Source organism: Pygoscelis adeliae, unplaced genomic scaffold, assembly GCF_000699105.1.
Source record: "Pygoscelis adeliae isolate BGI_AS28 unplaced genomic scaffold, ASM69910v1 Scaffold329, whole genome shotgun sequence".
Taxonomy (NCBI): domain Eukaryota; kingdom Metazoa; phylum Chordata; class Aves; order Sphenisciformes; family Spheniscidae; genus Pygoscelis; species Pygoscelis adeliae.
This window is the reverse complement of record NW_008825554.1, coordinates 947,882-972,417: the sequence shown is the minus strand read 5'-3', so window position 1 is coordinate 972,417 and position 24,536 is coordinate 947,882. Positions and strand designations below refer to the sequence as shown.

At 38.0% G+C, this 24,536-nt stretch overlaps 1 protein-coding gene across 1 annotated transcript in view; it reads left to right on the top strand.

The window, feature by feature from the left end:
• The window catches only part of PDE7A (phosphodiesterase 7A), a 43,280-nt gene extending 22,168 nt beyond the window's left edge, over window positions 1-21,112 (top strand). Inside the window, exons 4-13 of the mRNA XM_009332224.1 lie at window positions 6,481-6,632; window positions 8,415-8,478; window positions 10,807-10,902; window positions 13,995-14,095; window positions 15,980-16,111; window positions 16,438-16,529; window positions 17,158-17,302; window positions 18,169-18,265; window positions 19,286-19,366; window positions 20,706-21,112. Coding sequence (XP_009330499.1) covers window positions 6,481-6,632; window positions 8,415-8,478; window positions 10,807-10,902; window positions 13,995-14,095; window positions 15,980-16,111; window positions 16,438-16,529; window positions 17,158-17,302; window positions 18,169-18,265; window positions 19,286-19,366; window positions 20,706-20,917 — 1,172 coding nt within the window. The 3' untranslated portion in view covers window positions 20,918-21,112. The remainder of the gene's footprint in view (window positions 1-6,480; window positions 6,633-8,414; window positions 8,479-10,806; window positions 10,903-13,994; window positions 14,096-15,979; window positions 16,112-16,437; window positions 16,530-17,157; window positions 17,303-18,168; window positions 18,266-19,285; window positions 19,367-20,705) is intronic.
• Window positions 21,113-24,536: the final 3,424 nt, after the last annotated feature.

The window sequence follows — 24,536 nt, the reverse complement described above, 5'->3', positions numbered from 1 at the left end:
TAGTCCTAACATAATTGCAAAATGTTATGCAGTCCAGGACAGGAATGGCATTGTTCAATTTACTTAACTTTGTATCCTTCCTGAGGTGTTTACAGAAATATTAAGAAGAGCCAAAATTCAAGAGAGTTGTAGGAGTAGAATCCTTTAGATACCTTTTCAGTGTTTTCTTTACACTTTTTCTGCTGTGTAATGGCTTGCAGTGCCATTGGAGAATTGGCATTTAATTCGTTCTGAAGTAGTCTAATCCCTGCACTTTGAGTAATTTCTCTCAAATTAGCTCTGCTTTGAGCAGAGAATTGGACCAAAGAACTTCCAGAAGTCTCATCTGTCCCTTCCAACCTAAATTATTCTACTGCTCTGCGGCTCTATACTTTGCTAAGGCAGCATTTCATTCTGTAACTCCTTTCCTGAAAGATCTTACTTTGGTGGTGGTGATGCCTAGCAGTTGCCCTCCATCAGGGAGGATCTGTTGAAAACTACTGGAATTTTTATTAGAGTTGGCGTACTACTAGAGTTTCTTGAAACTTAACAAATTTTTCTGATTCCACTCAGAAGATGCTTGCAAAGTCATGTTTATTTAACTAATCCTTAACCCACAGCATATTTTTTGGTGATCATTATTATTTGGAAAAAAATGTATGAATGTGTATATAAATACACATATATAATACATTAAAAACAAACCAGTCTGGCTTATTTTTTTTTTAAGCAGAAGAGGGGGTATAGTGCCTTACAGTGATGCTAAGCAGGGCTTCAGAGTGGTTCTAAGGAAGACAGGAAGTATAATAAGGTAATTTAGACACCAGTAGTCTTTATATGTAACTTTAAAATCCTTGCTGAAATTATCTTCCAAATAATGTTCCAAATGACTTCGTAGTTTTATATAAGACTTTAGTCATATATGTCTTAAATGTCTTAATGTCTGAATGTCTTAGAAGTACTTTAAAATGCAAATCATGAGTGGAAAAAGAGCTAAATAACAGGACTTAAAATATTTTTTTTAAAATGTGCACGTATCTAATATAATGCATTTCTTAATGGTTTGAGGGGAATAGATGTGAAATAAGAATGCTTATGGGTCCCTCTAGTGGTGTGAAATGCTAGATAATACTTTCAGGTTATTCATAAATAGAAAATTATTTGTATCCTGGAAGGCCTTAGAAATATGGTTATAATTGGCATGTGAGATTGAATATTTCTTTCAAATGTATATATTTATAGGTAGTAGAAACTTTCAGATATTATGTCAGGTTTGGTGATAGTATCTGCTAGGTAAAAATGATGGATGTGTAGTTGGGTTTAATATGAAAAAATTGGGAGAGATTACTTCCATGAGAAGAAGATATTTCCTTAAATTTTTTAGGAAAAAAGGTCCTCTGGTGGACCTAGGCACCTCAAACCAGGTTTCACGTTCAAACATAAGAAAGATCCATACTCTCAAATATTTTCTTTAAATTCCTTTTTCTGTTAACGGCAGTGATACCCGAGATCCTCAGTTAAGCTCTTTCTATTGGTAATAGCAAAATTCAATGATTTTTTTTTTTTAAAATCAAGGATAATTTCCTATTTACCTTTTGGGCTGTAGCAGGGAAGGAAATGGACGTATAGTTCTTATGCTGGATAGCCTTGTTTCGACCAGGACCCCATCAAACAGAGGCTGTGAATCTTTATCTTTGCATTAAGAGATATCTCTGCATTAAAAGAAAGTTGAAGGATTTTGCTAGGATTTAAGGTTTCTATTAATAAAAAATTAAACCAAACCATAATTAAGTTGTCATTCTTCCTTTTGTTGTCTGTCCTTACTATACAAAAGATGCAAAAATTCTGAGAATAAATATATCAGTATATTATGATTTTCTAAGTGATTGTCACTTGTCTTTTCTCTACTTATTTTGTATTTTTATTTCAGCATGAGAAAAATAAATATTTAATATCCCTGTGAAATGTGATAAAATTATCTTTTTAGCTCTTCATGAAGTACAACACACTTAAAAGATTGGGAGTGGGAAGAGATTAAAATAAGCGTCTTGGAATACAGATGAAATCTGTTGCATGAAGACAAGTGGCATTATTTTATTTTCTTGCTGTATATGCATAACATTAGCAAAATAACTGATGTTAGCAAGCAGAATTATTCCTTTTTTCTTTATTTTAGAGAAAAGCATTTCTTATTATACCAGCATCTCACTTTATATTCTTGTTTTTAAGTATCTAATCATTTTAATAAAGAAATAACTTGGAAGTAATAAATATTTTGGGTGATATTCTAACTTTAAGTGGGGCATGAAGAGTTAAGAAGGGAAGAAGAATGTTCTAGGAGAGCTGCTGTTGACTAGGCACAAAGACCTACAGTTTCAGTCTTCTGGTTCCTTGCGTTGAAGGCACTTGTGAATGCTGTAGCTTCCTTCTTAACATTCCCAACGTGCTGATTTTGCTTTTATTTCGTTTCAGTTCTCAAGACTGTAAATGTCACATGCATTTATTTTTCTCATTCTAATTTGTCCTTGAACTGTCCTTATTTCTTAAGAGCAAATGGTCACTATTGGATATTAGAAGGGCATTTAGCACACTACAAGCTCCAGATGAAATGAAGGACGTTTGGGCTGGGAGGAGGGATGGTTTTGCAGCACGCTTTTTCTTGAGCAAATGTATTCACTCTTCACCTTCTTTCCATTATAAATACATTATTGAACTTTGCTTTGGTAGGGTGTCTGAAATTAACATCTTGTTTCGTGACTCATGATAGAAGGGGGTAGGCTGACGTTCTCTTATTAATCATGCATATAAAGGGAATGAGCTTTCCGCTTGTGCCAGGAGGGAAATACCAAGTTTCCATTGCACAACTGTATCGTTCAGTTTACCAGTCCTTCCCATGAACTTGTCTTTGCTGATCTGCCAGAACCACAAAGTGGTTGATTTTTGTATCCTTCATAACAAATCATCTGTGAGGAAAAGGAAACTGCAAGCATGGATGCTATCAGTGTTCCTGCAGCTGAAGAACCTACCTTCCCCCCCCCGCCCTGGCCCTTCCTTGAAAGCTAGCTGTTTTCTTTTTCAGCCTCCCTTTTAAATTAATTACCTGTCAAACCTCCACATCTGACTCACCTATTCTGAATTGTCCCGTAGCAAATGTTTAGCTGTTATAGAGAGCAATTTACTTTTTGGGTTGGGGTAGTCCCCCTGAATTAGGTGTTCTGGAACTGCAGAGGGCTGGCAGGGCTCAAAATCTCGTTTCTCATTTGGAAGTTATTCTAATCATTGCAGATCTAAATGATAGGACGTTTGGTCAAGCTGTTATTACCAAACTTGGGCTATACATGTGGAATAAATAGTAGTTCAAAGGGAAGCGCAAAGCCCTGCCCCTGGGGAGGAACAACCTCAGGCACCAGCACAGGCTGGGGGCCACCCAGCAAGAAAGCAGCTTGGCAGAAGAAGACCTGGGGGTCGTGGTGGACGTGAAGTTCAACATTAGCCAGCAATGTGCCCTTGCAGCAAAGGCGGCTAATGGTATCCTGGGCTGCATTAGGAGGACCATTGCCAGCAGGTCGAGGGAGGTGATCCTGTCACTCTACTCAGCACTAGTGAGGCAACACCTTGAGTGCTGTGTCCAGGTCTGGGCTCCCCAGTTACACAGGAGATGGACATGCTAGGGAGAGTCCAAGAAAGGGTCAGGAAGATGATTAAGGGGCTGATGAGGAAAGGCTGGGAGAGCTGGGACTGTTCAGCCTGGAGATGAGAAGGCTCAAGGGAGATCTTATCGATGTATATAAATGTCTGAAGGGAGGGTGCAAAGAGGACGGGACCAGGCTCTTTTCAGTGGTGCCCAGTGCCAGGACAACAGGCAACGGCACAAACTGAAACATGGGAGGTTCCCTCTGAACATCGGGAAATGCTTTTTCAGTGTGAGGGTGACCGAGCACTGGCACAGGTTGCCCAGAGAGGTTGTGGAGTCTCCACCCTTGGAGATATTCAAAAGCCATCTGGACGTGGTCCTGGGCAATGTGGTCTATGACCTCCAGAGGTCCTTTCCTACCTCAGCCGTTCTGTGATTCTGTAATGGCAGCATTGCTGCCAAGAAAGCTGGAATGAAGTAGGCTTTCTTGTTTGTTTGAATTACATCAGCTGGAGCAGTGCTTTTTTCTCTTTCTTTTTTTCTTCTTTACTTTTTTTTTTTTTAAAATAAGGGGGGGGAAGTAGGATTAATGTGTAAGAGCAGTGGTTTACGAACTATACAAACTGATGCTAATTTAGAGAGTTTAAAAATATTTTTAAGATGAATGTCTCAATAGCATATTGCAAAGTAAAGAGTAATGACTTTTCAGCTTCACAGAAAACTGAGTAATTCATTTGCCTTTGTACCCACACCATCATCACAAAAAATTCTGAAGCAAAAACATGTGCAACCCCCCCAAATGACTTATGAACACAAATATAGGTTGAACGCAGGCCTATACTGCCAAATTATCGCAGTTCTGTGGTGGTGTGTGCTTTGCTGACAAAAGCTGTTGGTTTGCTTGTTTTACCTACATCATACTGTTCTGCTAAAGATTAACGGGTGGCATCTGTGACAGTGAGACTTACTTGTAGCATGACAACAAAAGTATGTTTTTGTTAACTATTGATCTGTAAAAGACTACTTATGATCAAGAAAACTATCTGTACTTCCAGAAGAGTGCCGATTTCTCCTACTTAAAATATTTCATTTTACTGAGATTTAGTGAAGTTCCTGGATTTTGTAGTGACTTTGTGGACATTTTGGATCATTTAATGACCTAAATATACCCATTTTATTTTATTTCAAACCTAATGACTTCTGTTCTGAAATTTGGATTTTAAGGGACTGGATCAAGGCGGGGTGGGGTGGGGGGGGGGGGGTGGGGGGGTCGGCGGGCGGACTTCTTACCTGAAACCTCTGCTCCATTAACAGGAACAGCTGTATTGCTCCCTGCTTCTCTGTTCTGCAGGCTGGCAGTGCTCAGACTGTAACCTCATGTTAACAAATGTGATTAGAAATATTAGTAGAGTAATGCAGCACGACAGAATTTATTTGCCTGCTGTACGTGTGAATGTTGCTTTATAAGCAACCTTTATTATATATAGTACACCTGCTTACGTAACTGGAGGAGAGAGAGATATACATATGTACCAGTGTCTCCAGAGGAAACGCCCTTGGCCTTAATTGTGATGACCTGAAGAAAGGTATCTCACATGAAGTTATTTGTGTTAGCCCTTTGAAACTGATGGGAACTTCAGTATCTTGATGAAGTGTTTCAGGCATGTGTGAAAGAATATTCCAGTCTTGTCAATTTAGTCTCTGTTAGCGCAGACTGTTGATGTGAAATGCTGCTGCATTTGATTAGATATTGTATGTTCGTGCAATTGTCAATTCTGTTCAGAGGCATTTTATTAGTGTAGATTGGTAATTAACATATTAATGAGTTAATGTAGAACAGAAGGTACGTTGGAACTTCTGCAGGGAGAAGAATTTATACGGCTAAAGATTTATCTTACGTAGAATTAAACTGCTTTCACTAGAAATCACTGAGGTTTTTAATTGAGGTTGTTAATAAGGCCACACCTTCCCCTGTACAATATTTTAGACTGACTTTAAGAACAAAAATTGTAACAGCTTACTGCACCAATTTCTAATATGCCTTGTTCTTGTAAGGGCAAGAGGTCTATACTACAAAGTTGGGCTCATATTGGTTTTGAGGATCTGCATTTTTGGATCAAGTGGAATTGAACATAAGCTAGCATCAGTCATTTTTAACCTAATAAGAGTAAAGGAAAATATTTGGATTAATCTTTGCAAACAGGCTAAAACAATTTTCTGTAGTCTTTTCACCGTAGTGGGAAATGGAATTACATATGCTGTGAAAGTAAATGTGGTACTTGTTTGGCAGAGGAGAGGTTCTGAGCATAATTATCTGCAAAAGCACCAAAATCACTTCAGTGTGTTTAAAACTTTGCCAGTAAAGTTAAGAGAATTTCTGAGCTTTAAAATCCGTGTAGAAGTTATTTGTACGTGCTCAAAACCTACTTGTAACTCCTGTATTAACACACAATTACTAATATTCTCTTGCTGATGTAACATCCCTTACGTGATTTGTTAGGGACATGGATCGGATGTGTATACATGAGAGCAGTTTTCCAAAAAGAACTTGTTTGGAATACTGTGTGTGTTTTTACACAAGTTCTGTAATATTTCTGTCCTTTCAATAACAGAGTTCCTTAAAAAGATAAGTTTCGGCTATGATTTTTAAATATTTGTTTTTCTTTACAGGATGCTTACATAGAAAACTTTCTTTTCTAAGCCATGGCTCTGTACTTCTTATTAATAAAAATCTCTGTGACTGAAACATTTGATACATCAATAAAAATAAAAATTGTAGTGCCTTTGTTGTACCAAACTTCCCTGAACAGTCTTTTTTTTTTTTGTAAAGGTTTATTAGAGAGTATTTATTGTCTTGTTTTTTGCAGCAAATTCTGAAATCGAGGTGTCTGTGTCTGCGAGAAATGTGAGAAGGTTGCTTAGTTTCCAGCGATACCTGAGATCTTCCCGTTTTTTCCGTGGTATCACTGTTTCAAATTCTTCAAACATTTTAGATGATGACTATAATGGACAAGCAAAGGTTGGTTGCTTGATTATTTTTTTTTTAATTATGCTTTTTAAAATGTTCGCTAGTATATAACTGTATCTTATGCTAAGTGATAGTGCAGCCAAATACAAATTTTAAGCATGTATTTTTTATATCTGTGTGTGTGTTTGTGTGTGTATAAATACTATACAAATAGTATATTTGTCTATATCTTAATAAAGTCCAGGCAAAATTACCTGGTTTCTTACAAACTCCTTTACCTCCCACAAGTTTACTGGGATGATTTTTAGAGCTTATATGGCTAGCAGTTTTTTTAATAACTCTAGTGAATGGAGGATGCACTGTAATAACTGAAGAAAGTGAAGAAAGAAAAATGTAACTATTTAAGAAATGTAATGGAGCAATTTAGACAACTATTACCCCCCCAACTCCCCCACCCCTCCACCTTTCCTTTTTAGCCTAACCTCATTACTGAACATGATGGAGCAATTTAGACAACTATTACCCCCCACCCCTCCACCTTTCCTTTTTAGTCTAACCTCATTACTGAACATCTGGAAGAGTGACTAACTACTACTGAATACTCAATAAAATGCATAAATGGATTTATCAGCAGATTATTATGCCAAACTGACTTTTTCTTTGGTAGGCAATTCTTCTAGAAAATAAAAGTGTGATAGCTCTAATATACCCACACTGCAGTAAAGCAAACTGGGAAGATGGGCAGTACTAAAAGAATAGTTAGTTGGATGAAGGGCTAGTGAATTGGGGACAGAGGATGGATAGAGCTGAAGGGGACTGAGCAGGCAAAGTTTACAGGTTGTGTTCGAGATTCCAAAGGCTGTGTCTTCTTAATGATTGTGTGTAAGGCTTCTTGTTCGTAACCTTGACGCAGAAAAGGAGTATGCTTGTAATGCAATGTATCCGTATGGCACGCAATCAGGCTGCAGTGTAGGAAGAACCTGGTAACCTGGAGGATGGATTTTTAAAAAATGTACATTTAATTAAACAGCAGAAAGATCTTGTTAATGCTGTTTGTTTCTTCTGGCAGCTGAGTTTTAGTGGCTGGTGGAGAAAAGCTAGAACGTAGTAATTGGATCACGAAACAGCTCTACCAATATAATGAGAATAGGAGAAGGCAAGTATCCCTTGTAAAATGCACTGGGCAGGTATTTCTGACAGAGGTAGGGGAAGCAAGGATTGTGACTGCTGAACTCTGGTGAGGCCTCGAGTGCTGTCTGCTGTTCTTGTTCATCCCTGTTGCTGGAAGAACAGTTCATGTGGAGCAGCTGTGAAGGAGTGCTAGCTCAGTGAGGTGGAAAGTCAAAAGCCAGTTTCTTAAAAAAGAAATTAAAAGCTTGGCTCATATGTCTAGTAAAGCATCTAGATATTATTTCTCTTCTCTAAACAACAAGGGAAACAGAAACTGAGGTGGAGGACTACACAGAGATTAACTACTAGCTCATTGCAAAAATTAAAAGTGGAAGAAGTCTGAACACAGTTATTCTGTCATACTGTTTCTGTTTTTAACCTAATTGTTTTAAATTTTATTTCTTTTAAGAAAGTGACTAAAGGATGAAGGGAAAATGTCAAACCAATACTGTCAAGACACTTGTATTTCAGTTTTTCAATTTGCAACATGTATTTTAAAGTTTTCCAGTTATCAGACAAATTTAATTATTATTTTAATACTATTTTTTGTATAGAGAAATCCTAAGACTTGCATCAGGCTCTGAAATCTTAAATACTCCTCTGGGCTACGGGAAGATAGGCATATACTGAGAAAAAAGTGACAGCTTTTGTGTTTTCTTTCAGTGTATGCTGGAGAAGGTTGGAAATTGGAATTTTGATATTTTTCTTTTTGATAGACTGACAAATGGTGAGTTTACTTTTGCTATTTTATTTGTGTTTTCTCTCTTAGCATAACTTAGCTATTGCTCTTACGTTGTGGTATATGATTGCTTGTTCGCTAAAAAGCACAAATTTCATCAAGTAGTACTTTTTGATTTTATAGTCTTTAATCTAAATCCTAGTTTGCCTGGTCACTCTGTTAAAATACCGTTACTGTCAGTACTGATAATAATCATTGATTTGTGGAAGAGGCCCTTCTTGTACTTTGTAGGCTGCTGTTCTCTGTTAGTAATTTGAAGTAGTAATTTGATATAAATTAACAAATAATTTTGCTAACTTAGTCTTTTTTTTAATTATGGAATGCTGGTAACTTATATGGTTGTGTCCAAAAGGTCATTTATATTGAACAAGTATTTTTCTGACAAATTTAATTTTAGATAGAATAGTTCTATTACTTTACAGGACAACAAGAAGGCATGTTGGTACGAATGTATTATAATTATGACATATAATACCTAGAGAATTAGGAGTTGAGCAGACAGAAGCTGCTGTACGCATAGCTTGCACAAATACAAAAAGGAAGAGAATATTATGGTTAGTTTAGTGCACCCATTACAAATAGTGGTAGGAACTACAGAAGTAGTTGGTTAAAAAAAAAGAAAATCAAAGTATTGTTTAAGTTATGGACAGACAGTTAGAAAAGAGATCTGTAAATGTGCTGGAAAGGAAGAGGGAGGGCTGCTGCAGTGGGTACGGTGAAGTTTTGTATTATAATCACAGCAATGGAAGCTGAGTTTTGCATAGAATGGAAGGAGGAGATGAGCGAGTCCAGCGCCACAGCAACATTTGTGCCAGCGTGGGAAGTGAATGGAGGGCAGCTCTTGCAGGTTTTACATCAGTCAAATGGAGTTGGTAGTAGAGATGCACTCAGAGTGTTTAAAGTTGGCAGAAAGAAACAGAAATGAAGTTCGGAAAGGAAAATACGGCACCAAAAGATAATTTTCTCTCCTGTTTTCTTGAAGGGATGCTTGGCTTAATCTAGTGCAAAGGTAGTATCCTCACAGTTTGATTTAATACAGAAATGGATATAAAAAATGAAAACAGTGAGGATTTTTACAAATAGGATGTTTATCTATCTATATAAACTTGAAACTAGTTAACAATGAAAAAAAGCTATGTGTACAAGTTAACCTGTTGTAAGCATAGCTTATATCAGATTAGTTTGTCAGATGGGAGTAATCTGAAATCATCCTTTTTATATGAGGCCTTCTCTACCTTTTAAATATGCTTTTTTCAAATACATTTTTGATACTACCAGTGCAGCTTCTATTGTGGAAGCCTTTCTATACCATCCTCTTTGCATCCTAATTTAGTCATTTTAGGAGGACATGTTGAACAGGCAGTCTTGTTCTTGAAAGTTTGTAAGGGGAGAATGCTGTATCTAAAACTCTGCTTGATGAACCGCCCTGGACGAGCCTGTAAGAAACAAGCTACTCAGTAAATGTTGTTCAAAGAATTGTGTATCTTATTGCCAGAAAGTGGTGTGCGCACACAAGTACTTCAAGCATGCAAGTACAATAAGCGAGACTTAGCAAAAATTTTTGTCCTTTTGTACCTCAGTTTCTGTCTGTGCTCGGTTAATTCCTGCTAGATGAAGATTGTCAGAGTCAGTGTACCAAAACTGAGTTATCTGCCACTACATATTGTTTGCAGAGTAAATAAGCAAGCTATTTCTGTCTCTTACAGTTTTACTTGTTTTACCACTGCAAGTGATTGTAATATTATAGCTATGAGTAGGCGAAGTATATTGTAAGCTTTTGTAAGAGTATACATTTCCTAGAGAAACTTAAAACTTTTTCTTTTAGTTCTGTGTGAAATAAGGAGTAGTTTAGCAAAACACATGATGAAAATGAGAGATAGCATATGTACAATGTACACTAATTGATAGCGTTGGTTAGCTTTTTCCTTCGCCTGGTTATTTTTGTATTCGGTTTTAAACTGTATGTCTGTTTATAAAAATCACGATGTAACATACCACAAAGTTGAATACCATTGTACAGGTTTTGCACGTTCAAACCTGTTGCTTTTTTAATGTTCAGTAACATTTTCCTCTTATCAGTTGACAGTGGACAATTGGTGACTGCATTATGATTATGCAAAAACATTGGTGATTACTAGAGGAGATAGCTAATGGAATCTTGTCATGCAGTAAGATTTAAATATTTATCATAAATTGGTGTAGAGACATTTGCTTGTGTAATTTTTGTGACCAATTTGTTTGAAATTCTACATTTCTTATGAAAGAGTCACTGATATCATGGCTTCCAATGAATTAGTATTTTCATCTTATTTTTAGGAAACAGTCTAGTCAGCTTAACCTTTCACCTGTTTAATCTTCATGGACTAATTGAACACTTCCAGTTAGATACGATGAAACTTCGTAGATTTTTGGGTAAATACAGCTTTTTATTATGATGAATATTGCTGTTTATCCGCATTTTTATACCTTAACTGAAGTGCTGGTTATAGTTTAGCAATAAGGTTTGAAGAATACTGATGCAGTCCAGATTGTGCAGTGATTTAAATTACACTGATTGAGACAATCTCTCAAAGTTTCTATGAGTACAGAAATCTCCATGTCAAATCCAAGGAAGTATTACCAAGTTTAGTAGTTTTGTAGCAGATGCTGTATTGTACTTATCAAATCTAAATAATCAGGCATGTATGTGACATTGTGTGACATTTTTATTGGGAAAGGCTAGACAGCTCCTTTCTTTGTTTTGATTTTCAATTCTCTTTTAATTTCGGAAGTTCATGATATAGTTTCCTAACTGTATTGAACAACACCAGCTTGGCCGTATTTAATGGTGCCAATTTGATGCTATCTCTTGCTTGCTCAAACTCTCCTACAAATAAGCGCTGTACTGTGTGGGCATACTTTCTCCATAGACAGAGCGCAAGACAATTTTACTCAAATGTTTGGGCCTGCAGCAGTGGAATGCTTCAACAGAAATAATTGTAAATGCGATGTAGAATATTCAAACCAAACTTGACAGCTGAAAGTGCTGTCTTTCTGCACCCCCATACCACAGACACAGACGCTGGTGTGAGACTTCCTTCCTTTGGTGGTTCTGTGACAGTACCTTTTATTTAATTTTGTGGAGTGGGATGCCTTTTTTTAACTAAGCAGGAGAAACAAGTTTCTGGTCCCTTTTAGCAGGCTTTCACAGTTTCAAAGAAAACAATTTTGTGGTTATAAAGCTTGTCATTTAACAGACAAGAAATCACACTTGGAAGGCTTTTCTCCCCTTTCAAATAAGGGAATGTTTTTGTTTTCATCATTTAGTTCTCTTTCAGCTTTAAAAAATCTCAGTTCTGTCTTGCATTTCGTGTTGTTTTAAAGTGGACACAATTCCTTTCAGTTTCAAAAAAGTAGATCAGCTGACCTTGACTGATATATTGGAATGTGAAGAAAATGATTATAGAAATCTGGTCTTAGGCTTCTCAAGTTGTAACTGAGTGGGTTTTGTCTTTCTCATCTTGCTTATTTCCTGGTTAGTACTTGAAATGAAAGACCAGTTAGGAATGACTGGATTAGTTAAATGGTTACAAAAAGACAACAATAGTCTTAACTACGTATGACTACTCAAAGCCATAAGTCACTAGAATGAGATTAGACTTGGAAGAAGGCAAAATTTTATTCTAGCTTTGAAATTCGCAACTTTTCCCTTTCTGTTAATGCCTTCTACTTAATAGCAGTAAGAAAACCATTTCTTAGATCTGTCCTAGCCTATCTGTCCAATCAAGGAGCCTTTCTTCCGAATATAGCTTCTTAGCATGAACCCAGTTCATTCTTTGCTTTTGCTACCTCTCATACCCTAGTCCAAAGTAATCTGAAGATCAAATTCCAGAAGACTAGGGCAGCTCAAGTGGTCCATAGTGCCACATAAAATTCACTTTATTTGAGAACTTACTGGAATCCTTTTAAGGAGAGAAATCAGATTTTAGTCCTCAGTAGGATCTCAACATTTTATTTTTGTGTGTGTGTATATATATCACCTGTGTGTATGTATATAAATGTTTGTTTATACACATACACAGTCTTTCTGTGATTTCCAAAGGTTACTTGGAGATCTGTCTCCTCTTACTGCGTGTTTTCAAGTTCTTATTCCAGACCTGAACGGGGGGAGAGAAAATCCAAAGTACTACATTCCTGGAAACATAGGATTGTTGTGCCATTCTAGTTCTGGCAAACCACGATCAAAATATTGTCCTAGGTCTGCTTTATTAAAATAAGTAAGTTAAGAAAATTGTAGACTTCAGGTAGCTGGACCAGCCTATGAAGCCACAAAAAATTGAGGAGTAAGCCAAGGACATCCTCATTCATGCAGTGGATGTGAGGAACAGGTGAAAGGGAGATCTACTGCAGGTTGATAGAGCCCGAAGATGCTTATTTTCATTATTTTCCATATGAGGTGTCAGCTATGTATTGACTACTATTGAGATTACACGATGGTTACAGTATTTTGACTTTTCATGAGCCACAGCTCTTCACAAATACCACGGCAGTAATGCTACAACATTACAGTCACAATTACATGGAGGGTACTGGCTTGTAAACTGAGTAGGAAAAGAGGTTGCAGGCATGTTTGTTTGAATGGGACTGACAGACAGTAGCCAGCCAGGAGGGTGTTCTTTTGAGGTTTGCTTGAAAGAGCTAACGTGTCATATCAGGCAAAATGCTAGAATATAGTTTGATTGCTGTGCTTCAGATCTTCTCCCCCTCCATCCTTTTTAACATTATAGTTCTTTTACTCTACGTACTCAAGCTAATGTGAATGTCCTTTAAAGTATTCTATCTATAATGTTTAAAGACAGCCAGGAAGTTGGAGGATAGAGGAGGAAAGCAAGGAAGAAGTTAAATAGGGAATATTAAATCTAGGAGTGGTTAGTCAGACCATCATCTAAATGAGATTCTTTTCTAAATTGCATATAGGCTTAAATTTGCCTGAGTACAAGTATGAGAAGATGCCTAAACTATGTAGAGGTGGCTTCCCATGACCACTCTCCTGAAGGGGAAAGAAAAGCACTTCATATGACAGGAAAGCAGTGCCTAATTCCTCTGATCCTGTCTGTTTTCAAGGCATGATATGAAGTCATCCTGATGCTTTGGTAAATAGTATCACCTTCATTTTGTGTTCCAGGTTGCCTCAACGTTCAGACAGGCTAGCTTATCAAAGGGAGCCTTTCCTAGGAAGTTCTGAAAGTCAAAGTATCTCAGATTATACATTGATTTCAAGTTGTTTAATTTTTCCTCTGAGATGACTTTACATGTAGTTGATTTACTTTAGAAAATACTGTTTCTTCACATAAAAATCTTTTATGCCTGGGTCTTGGTTCAACTGACGATTTATTGACTTTGACGCTTTTATGTGTATGTAACTTGTGATATTGCATATTTCTGTGCCTAACAAGGACATATAAAATGGTACTTGAAAAAATTGCTATTTTATTTAAATTTGGATATTTGTTATTTTCCTGCAGTTATGGTTCAAGAAGATTATCACAGTCAAAACCCTTATCATAATGCAGTTCATGCTGCTGATGTGACTCAGGCCATGCACTGTTACTTAAAAGAGCCCAAGGTAAGGGAGCGTTCTCACTTTTACATCACATGTACATATAGAAATACATGTATTTGTGCGTGTGCATATAAATGGATTGTGTGCACATATATACATATATGTGTATATGCACACACTTTTTATTAAAAACAAACAAACCCCAAAACCTAACGGAAACCACTCTTTGAACACAAAAAGGCGGGGGAGGAATCTCCGTGTTGCTGAGGCTGTGGGTTCACGCTTAGCAGCATGCTTTTCTTTTTTCCCCTCTTCTGAGCTGGCATTGTCTTTTGTGTGACGTCATGTTGAACCAGAGTAGGGAATTAAGATTGCAGCTGTTTAGCACAGCACCGTGCCCCAAGACATTTACATAGAATCACAACCTGAGTCAGAGCTGGCGATAATAAACGTGTATTCATGGTTTGGGGTGGGGTTTTTTTTGTTTGGTGGTTGTTTTTTCCTCCAGAAACTACTGTTACCCTTGCTTTGCTCATCTTTGATGTTAATGAATAGTATGCTTCTGCTAGAGGCACCTTATAGCAAGACATCAGGGGTTCTCTTTGGCCTTTCTTTCTAAAAAAGGGCAGCGTGACAGACCTTAAAGAGCTGAGCTAGTTGAGTGTTTGTTTCTTATTACTTGGACTGCTGGCAGTCTGCTGTAAGTGATGTCTTGGGACAATTTCAGGGCTAAATCCTGTCCTTCTGTATTAAATTGAAAACTGTAGTGCTCTCTAGCCAGGTGAGAAGTTGTCTAGCTTGATGCAGATTATCACCAATCTGGTATTCTCTTGAATAGCATATCTCTACTTCTGAGGTGAAAACAAGTAAGTTCTGGCTCCGTGGACGTTTTTCAGAGGCTCTTTGCGCACTCCTCCCACTTAGTTTCTCAGTGCTGCTCTCAGATCAATTGTTGGTGCAGTGAGCCAAATCAGAGCTGATACATGATGAGCTTTTTTTATGGCATGCAGTTTGGAAGCTCCGAGCATTTTTTATTTAATACTCGTGATGGAAGTTTTGTAATGCTTTGGATACAAGTATAGACTTTGTATTTTTAGTAACATATACAGCTACTGGTTCTGTTGCACCAAAGTACATGATAAACATGTGAGACATGATAGATGGCAAATGCAACAGGGAATATGAACTTCTTTCCTTGCATGGTGTTTGCTGCATTTCACTTCTGTGCAGGCAGAACTGTCCTCTCTGTTTTAGTGCAAGCTAGACTTTGTTACTGAGTTTAACTCACAGACCAGACTCCCAACCAGAAGTAGTCACAGCTATGAACAGTGAAAATAACTCAGCATGAAACTGCATGGACTTAATTGACATGCACATACTTATTGAAAATACTTATTTTTGGCAGATTTTCCTCCTTTGGTTCTTTTCCTGGTGGACTTTGAAATATAATTTTGCATAAGAGTAGAAATCCATTCTGAACAGTTCTAAAGTCTTCCAGAGCATTATTTTTCTTCCTTTTAAGATGAAAGTTTTTTATGTTTTTTAAAATACAGTCCACATTTAAAGCAGAATTGACACATACAGGCAGACTTGGTAAATGAGATGGAAAGCTAATTTTAAGAATTTGCTGCTTTTACAGGATCTGGTTAGAAATAGTACTTCATTACCAGCCAGAAAGTAGCATTTTGTGTGCCAGCATTTTTAAAGATTGACCCTTCCCTTTCAGAAAGAATAATGCTTAAATCATTGTTGAAATTTTGTAGTTTTTTGGGGGAAATACTGTGAGAACTCAGTGGAATATTAGATTTACATTATTAAAATTTTCTCTGAGTTTCTATCGGCTTTTAATTACTGAAAAAGAAAAACAAAAACGTGACACTCATGCACTTTTTCTGAGGGCATACTTGCATTGCTAACAGAAGTACATTTGTGGTTATTATCTTACAGCTTTCCAAATCTTTAACTCCATGGGATGTTCTGCTCAGTTTAATAGCAGCTGCCACACATGATTTGGATCACCCAGGTGTTAATCAACCTTTCCTAATTAAAACAAACCATTACTTAGCAACTTTATATAAGGTAAGGACAAAATCGGTTGCTTTGTTAAAACCAGGTTTGCAGAATGTCTGAGGAGTACAGAAAAGGAGTATAAATTGTGATGTGTTTAGCTAGTGGTAGGTTTGAATCCAGACATTGTTTCCATGCCACTGGGATAAAAAGAAGTGCAAGCTAACAAAGTATTCAGGATTTGTGCCGAGGGGGGTGGGGGGGTGGGGGAGAAAACAAGAAAGAAAAACACCACCCCCAAAACATAACAAAACTGTCTGGTACCACTCTTAGTAGATAGCTCTTCAGTTTAAGAAAAAGTCATTGATTGATACCTGTAATACCCTTTTCATTCGCAGAATACCTCAGTATTAGAGAACCATCACTGGAGATCAGCAGTGGGGTTGCTGAGAGAGTCTGGTTTATTTGCACATATGTCATTAGAAAACAGGTATGTTTATACAAAATAGTATGGATCAGTTTAAGATGTAAGTAAGCTGTCACTTAAGACAGCCTTGCAAAACAAGCTGATTTATTGCATGGCAGTTCTGAATACAAAACGTAGGTTGTGATCTATTTTAAGAATTCCTGGATACCATGCTGTTGGAGTAGAGCAGTTCATGGTGCAATGTGATATTCGGAAAATAACATTTACTGCGAGCACACTGAAGAAGTGTGTTCATATAGTCAAGCACCTGTTTAGATTAAACTTGGCAGCCTTTTCTCGTTCTGCCACCACAACTTTAAAATAGACCCTCTTCACCTACTTTAACAAGAAATAAGCTTTAAACAATTAGTTTGTGTATTTTTAAGGGGGAAAAAAAAAGTGGGTGGGGGGAGGAAGCTGAAAACTGTTTTAGTCTTCCTGAAAGCTGCCAATGAAACATCCTGGTATTTCTATGGATGTTGTAGGATTTTTCAGAGAGGGAAAATAAAAAAAAACCCAAATAGTTCAGTGAAATTGCTGATTATAAATCTTGTATATGTATAATAATGAATATGATAAGACACGTAAATCTAGTGATGGCTGTTGTTCTTAATTGTTATGCTTTTTGAATGTTTGGTATCGCTAATTTCAGACAGCTGATGGAAAGCCAGATAGGTGATCTCATTCTTGCCACAGACATCAGTCAGCAAAATGAGTATCTGTCCATGTTTCGATCCCATTTGGATAGAGGAGACCTATGTTTAGAGAATGCGAACCATCGTCACTTCATTTTACAGGTGATCTTTTTGGTAATATTTTTGAAAACATCATTTTAGCGTCAAAAATAATTTACTTAAAATGCTAAATACTACTTCTTCCAGACTATCTCCTACTTTCAAAATGAAGTAGAAATATTTTTTTAGTAATTTTGTTCCGTTGCAAAAAGGTTGTTCCCTCCACTTCAGTCTCCCCCCCTCCCAGCAGTCTTCCCAAGTGATGTGTGTGTTGGTTAAGTCTGATAACTCAGAGCTGCTAAACCAAGGAGAGTTGTGTTTCCAAGACAAGGTTTAGTTCTTCTGATGACTCCAGTGCAGACTCAGAACTGTGAAATGCTTTGTCAGAACCTATTTCAGGAAAGGAAGGCACTGTTGCTGTGAATCAGTTTGCAGCTGTGCTAGAGAGAGGTTTAGCAAACTTTAAAAACAAAAGCCTTGAGAGTCTTTTTAGGTTTATAGAAATTTTTGTTATTAGGTTCATACTGTGGACTATAAAAGAAAGTGGACAAACAAATAAGTTCAGTCCTGTGCAAACCATTATTAAAAATGTGAACTTCAGAGCCAGAAATGGAAAATACTGTTTGCTTACTTTGATGTTTCTTTTCCTGAATTTATTGTCTCCTGTACTAGTGAATATACTAAATATCATGCCCCTGACATACTTTGACTGGACTTAATTTCCATATTACTCAGAGATGATCATGAGATCTGATAGTTCCCGGAACGTTTTTTAAATATGATTATAGACCATCATTTTAGAGAGAAGCACAAATGGTAGGTAGGTTTGTTATTCACAAAACTTAAAATAATCTGCTGTCAGGAAGTAAATTACAGATGCTTCTGTTGGAGGGAGAGGTGATCTAACGCTGTATATGTTAACTTACTAGATGGCTCTGAAGTGTGCTGATATTTGTAATCCGTGTCGGACGTGGGAGCTGAGTAAGCAGTGGAGTGAAAAAGTAACAGAGGAGTTCTTCCATCAAGGCAAGTAAGAGTAGAAGTATCTGTTGGTATTTATACTGCGGAGAGAGCGACTATGAGTCATGGCTGCTTGCAAATAAAGGGATTTATATTTAGGACTAGTAGAGATTTACAGTACAGTATGGGATTTTTTTACTTTCATGGGTCGTACTTCTTGCAAAAGGTCAGTGTTACTAAAACCCAACGAAGAATCTGCTTAGAATCTGAATCTAGGATGGCTGGTTCAATAGATCCTTCAGCCTGAAAGGTGCGTCAGATGAATGATTGTGCTCACTTTACATTTACCTAGTGGTTTCAGTAAATTATGAAATATATTCATCATGTATCTTCAATATTTAAGCTTTGGCCGTGAGGCCTGTTGGTAAGCAGGTAAGAGCTAAGGAGGAGATTTTTAGTTACCGTGCAGTTAAGGCTACTTATGTAAGCAGTTAATAAAGCTTTTAATTGACAAATGGAGTGAATTTTCTTCATTGTTATTAAATTGTTTTAATAATAAAGTGTGCTTCTCCTTTCTTAAGGCTAGTTTAGCTGACTGGAGACATGCTAATTTGTGCATGGATATGCTAAATGGGGAACAGAGTGCTTTATTTGGTGCTAATCATGTGAAGCTTATTCTTAGATAAAGGTGATGGGGAAGCAGAACAACGAATTGCCTTCAGTGAGACATTTGTGAAGGCTCAGCTATTCTCTTCCGTATTGCTAAGGGGGGGATCTTAATTTGTCATTTCTATGGCAGTCTAGGAGGTTTTGCAAGGAAGTGTGTTAATCCTTCAGGAAACCTGTGATTTGATGTTTTTTCTTTAATGACTGTTTGATGACAAATACAAAGTACTGTTCGTCTCACTGACAGACCTACTTGGTGTTTTTTGGGGAGATGGGGGAGGGACGTAAATGCATTCAGCCTGCTGCAGGATACCATCCGTGTTAACCACCTTGCACAACTCGCCTCTATCAGTGTTTGATGATTCCGTTTGGGTCTGGACTTGATGACTTAATAGTTGTATTATACTTCTATTTCTTCAGGAGATATTGAAAAAAAGTATCACTTGGGTGTGAGTCCGCTTTGTGACCGACAGACGGAAACTATTGCCAACATCCAGATTGGTAACTGCAGTTCGATTTATTTTAGTAGATTTCTTTCAGGATGCAGTTCGAAAAAAGTACCTTTTAGATACGTTTCCTAGAGGTCATAGATGCTCTGTGTGTGTGTGCGCGCGGCAGCACTTTGTTACAAAGAGCACTCTTTTTCAGTTTGCTGTGTAACGCTTCTCCCTGGAATTGAGTGTTTGCGAAAGGTGCTGCACCGGCAGTCCTGGAGACTGAAGCCCCTGTGTTTTCTCAGGGAGCAGGTACAGCATGGGAAGCAGCTGTCTGGCTTTTCCTGTGCTGCTGCCCAGAGCTTTCCTCGCCTGAAGTGGCCCGTTTGGGAAGAGGAGGAGTGTTCATTCCCTTGTCCTCGGGTGCCTTTCACAGCGAGGTTGCCACAACAGGGTTCCAGCTCTCTGGGTTTAGCGCTCTGGAATGTTAGCATTCCTTTTAAATGCAGCCTTAAAAAGGGTGGTGGGCAGAGATTTGACGGAGAACTGTGAACAGCCATTATATTACTTTTTTGCTAACTTGAGTTGGATTTAAAGTAGCAAGAGGGCTGACTTCTTTACAGTTACTGTTTTAATGAAGTTGTTCATGTAGATTGAATGGGACTCAATTAAAAACGTAGTGAAGAAAATAATTTAACAAATGTAATATGACTTAGTGCTTGAAATTAGAGACAAAACCTGATCTGTTCAATCAGCTGCACTGTTTTAATTTAGATTGTTAGAAAATCATACATTTCTGTAATTGGCAGATTCAATTTTGGTACTCTTACCGCTGAATTTTTGGTTCATGGAAATAGACACTATAAATAAGCGCACATGCGCATACACACAGACATGTATATAAATGTTTGTATGTTGATGTTCTGTGGCCTTTGTGTTTAAAAATTTCTGATTGGTATTTTTCAGTATTTTTAATCAGCTTAATATTGTGAAAAGATTGTTGTTTTTTTTCCCCCCGTGTAATACAGTTCAGACTGTCTATGTGTAATTTGTTATAAAATCTGTCTCTTAGAAATTTAGGTTTTCTGAAGTAGCTGCTGATGTTTAGATTCTCCCCCCATGTTCTCCAATATTTTCCTTTATTTGGTCATTGTTGTGAAAGAAAGGAGGTTAATTTGTAATCCAATATAACGCTGTTCTTTTGACTGACCAGTAAAATCTTTTACATTTTGAGAGATTATTTTGTAAAGATGCCCGAAATATTGCAATGAATTTTTAAATGCACACTGGAGAATAGTCTGTTGTTTATTTTTTGCTAAATTTTATTTAAAATAACTTAGTTTGAGTGTTCCCCCCCTCCCCCCCGTTTTTTTCACTTGGATATGTTTGTTTGCTTGTTTTCAAAGGTTTTATGACCTACTTAGTGGAGCCACTGTTTGGGGAATGGGCCCGGTTTTCAAACACCAGGCTGTCGCAGACAATGCTTGGCCACCTGGGACTAAACAAGGCTAGCTGGAAGGGAGTGCAGAGGGAACAGTCCGGCAGCGGTGACGATGTTGACCCCGCTTTTGAGGAAATGGACTCAGACATATTACCTCAGGAACCTCGATTGTCCTGACCTCAATCTTCATGACAAAACTGCCTCTTCTCTTGGTATCTGCACGGTTGGATTAAAGGAGATAACTTGCCTGCCCAAGGTTGCGGTGAAATGGTAAAACGATGCCAGCATTATTTATTTCCAAGTTTTCCTTTGACACAGACCATTTGAACCAGAATTTTTTTAAACTGCAAGATCTGAACATAGAGCAATATGCACACGCCTCAGTTGGTTTTCGTTCGGAACCTTGAATATGCAAAGCACAGCAGTGACTGAGCCTTGAAGGAACAGTACGAAAGCTTCATCGTGCCACACGGTTTTGGTTTTTTGGTGACATTTGGAATACAGTCTTCGAATCTAAGACTTGAGATGGATTGTTCCACTTTCTTGGAATTTAGCAAGACTTGCATACCTGAAATGTGTTCAAAGCATACCTTCCACTCAGTCCCTGTTTTAATACGGAAATGTGAAGTGCCCATCCTCTGCTGCCTCTGGCAAGACTTGATGTTTACAAATGTACTCTGAAACTATTGGTTCTAGACTTAACCTTTGCGCATGGCTGTGAAGGAACCACTAACTTGGTTTTTTTGCTTTTTTAAAAGAAAAAGATCAAATCTGAGACTGCAGCTCTTGTTTCTTTGGATGCCAGAAAAGCCTCCCATTTGCCATAATTTTGTTTGTGCACTGGGAACTGAGCATTCATCATAGAGCACAGCCAAGCTTTACTCCAGTGCTGTATGGGAATGCAATTTTTTAACGGTGGAAAACACTTCTTACTGCATTGCGATTCTGCAGTGGAAACATTGCATGTTGTTTTCACTATTGTACACTTGAACTGCACATGCAAGAAAAAGGTGGAATGTCTAAACACCATAATCAGCTCAGGGTATTTGCCAATCTGAAATAAAGTGGGATGGGAAGCGTGTCCTTCAGAACAAGGGTACAAATGCCCCTTTCGCTGCAGCGTGTGTGTATGTGTGGGTGTGTGAGTATGTTTGGGACGGGGGAGGGCGGGAGGGTAGCGGGAAGGGTTTGAACGGCAACATTTTATTTTTTTTTTTAATTTTATTTATTCTTTTAGAATGTGACAATTTCATGAACAGCCACATCGGGGAGGAAGCTGTAACAAATTGCTACAGATGCCTTAAACTATGCACAAAGCTAAGTGACCAAATTTGTTTTTGATTTGAAAAATAATAAAAAAAAAAGTGCATTGTTTACGTATTCCTCCCTCTACTGAAACATTACCCACTAATGGGTTTTTGATGGGAAAAGGAGAAAATGTTTTTTAGGACAAAATTAAAGGACTAATTTTAAACTTAAAACATTCCATTTTTGTAATTTGTTTTACATTGTTTTAAGTACAGTAAGCACAACTGTAATCTAGTTTGAGAAACTGGTGCTTTCTTTTAGTTCATTTGTATTTCCCTGTTATTATTGTAAAAGACTGTTTATTAATTCTGTTTACAGTTTGTTGCAACAGCCATTTTTGGGAGAGAGCTTCAGCGTAAAGCCATTTGTAAAGGCTTTGCCATATTCATTTTAATATGTGCCTGTTGCTGTTAACTTTTAATTAATAAAAAAAATCTTTTCACATTATGCTCCTGTACATTTAAGTTACGACCGAGTCCAGCGTTATGGAAAGGTAGCTAAGGTTGCAGTCAGCTTCCACTGTAAAACGAAGCCAACTTTTGGATCTGAAAATACAAGTCCTCATATGCCAAAATTTATTGCCTCTTGGAGCTTGGCCTTTACCTGATTGTTTCCCTTCCAAAATTAAGTTGTTTATTATTCTTTCACGTTCCCTGAAGTAGTACCATTAATCTCAAAGCGGCCATGTTTAAAGAAATAAATTTATAATGAAACCATTTTTTTGAACCTGCGTGAACTTCCTTTGCTGTCAGTGCAAGTTCTTCCTGTTGTCTGACTTCAACAGAGGAGGATCGAATGTGGTAACGAGCTTTGGTTATAACTTGCAGTAAGAGAAAAGCCCGATTTTTAACAGGTTGTCGTTGAAAGGGTGATAGGTGCCAGCGGTGGCTGGAGCTGCCAGGACAAAGAGGTAACGGCTGTGTGTGAGTAACTTAGCTACAGAGAGACTGCGGCTAAGCTTCCTTGCAGCCCGTACAGATTCGTAGGGTTAAGCGTGGAAAATTATTGACTCCTCTTCGACGTTTTTGAATAAAGCATATTCCAAGCCTGCAGCTGTTTTCAAAACAACCACTAAAATCAGCGTCTGATGATGTCTTCTGTGACTTTTTTTTTTTTAATGTGATTTGGTTTAAAGACAGGGCCTCAAAAGCAATATAAATTTTGCTACTTGTTACAGGCTATTTATAAGCATATTTTAATACGCATTTTAATGAAAATGAAAACTAAGGAACTTACAAATACGTATATAGTAATATTTCAATATAATATTTATACACAACCTGTGATTCTTGAACTTTGTGCAGTCTTGCTGTCGGCAAGATTGATCCGCTCTGACAGGAACCAGTACAGCTTGTCAAGATGTTAGAGTAAAACACGAGTAATTTTGTTCTGAGCCACCTTTCCTGGAAAGGGGCTTCTACCTTTTCCTAGATTTAGAAAGGCTGGTTCTAATCCCATCTATTAGTGTGCCTGGAAGCTTCTGACATTTTGACTGAATTTAAAAAAAAAAAAAACAACTTCAGCATTCCTAGAGCTGAAATGGTTCGCGTGAAAGCTGGGAGCGTACGCACGCCAGGAGCGTAGCTAACGTGCTACAACCGCTAGCAGCCAGTCAGCCCGCCTGAGCCCGGAAGCGTGGTACGGGGTGGGGGCCGGGTCCCCACCGTAAACTGTTAACGGCGATCTACAGCTCTGCTCCCTCCCGGTGGCCCACGCTGTTGGCTAACGTGCACAGATAGACGCAAACAGGCCTTGGGCTACGTCTAAGCGTGCGCGAATGTCCTTAGTTCGAGCACTTCCGCTCGGGATGTTTTTCTGTGGGCAGTGGCATCGTGCAGGTAAAAGATTTCAAGTGGAAAGAGACAAGGTACAGAAAAGTATGAAATAAATTATTTGATGGCAGCTTTGTGACTTTATTTTCTTGTGCAGATGGCATTTCTTTCACCGTAATTTTACGTCACTAATAAGGGTTGCCACGAGTTTTTGTATTTCTGGGGTGCTGGGTGCCCGCACCTCACATCAGCAGTTCAAACTGTCAATGTTTAGTGTGTTTTTTTTCCCCATGTTTTAGCCTAGTTTAATAGGTCATGTGATATCCTGAATTTTACAGTTAATGTAACTCAGTCCAGTTGAATAATTATTGCAAATGTCTAGTTGCAGTATGTTGCATAATAGTTCAAATGAAGTAAGCTGAAACACTTTCGGCAGAGGTTTTGCCTCTGACGGAAGACGAGGACTTTAGCGGAGGTCTCCCGGGCCCGCTGTTCTGAAGCTGTGGCCCTTTGGGAGGGGGATGGCTGTGCCACACCAAGGGACTGCCGGGGGAACCCAGTGTACGAGGGGATGGAGAGACGGTTAAGCGAGTACCTTCCTGCTAAGTTTGTGGTGAGGCACAAACTTCTCGCTGGTTCCTGATCTTTTTTTTTTTTATATCTGAGCGTAACTGAATTAACAGCGCTGTGCTGGTCTGTGACTGATTCCGTTATTC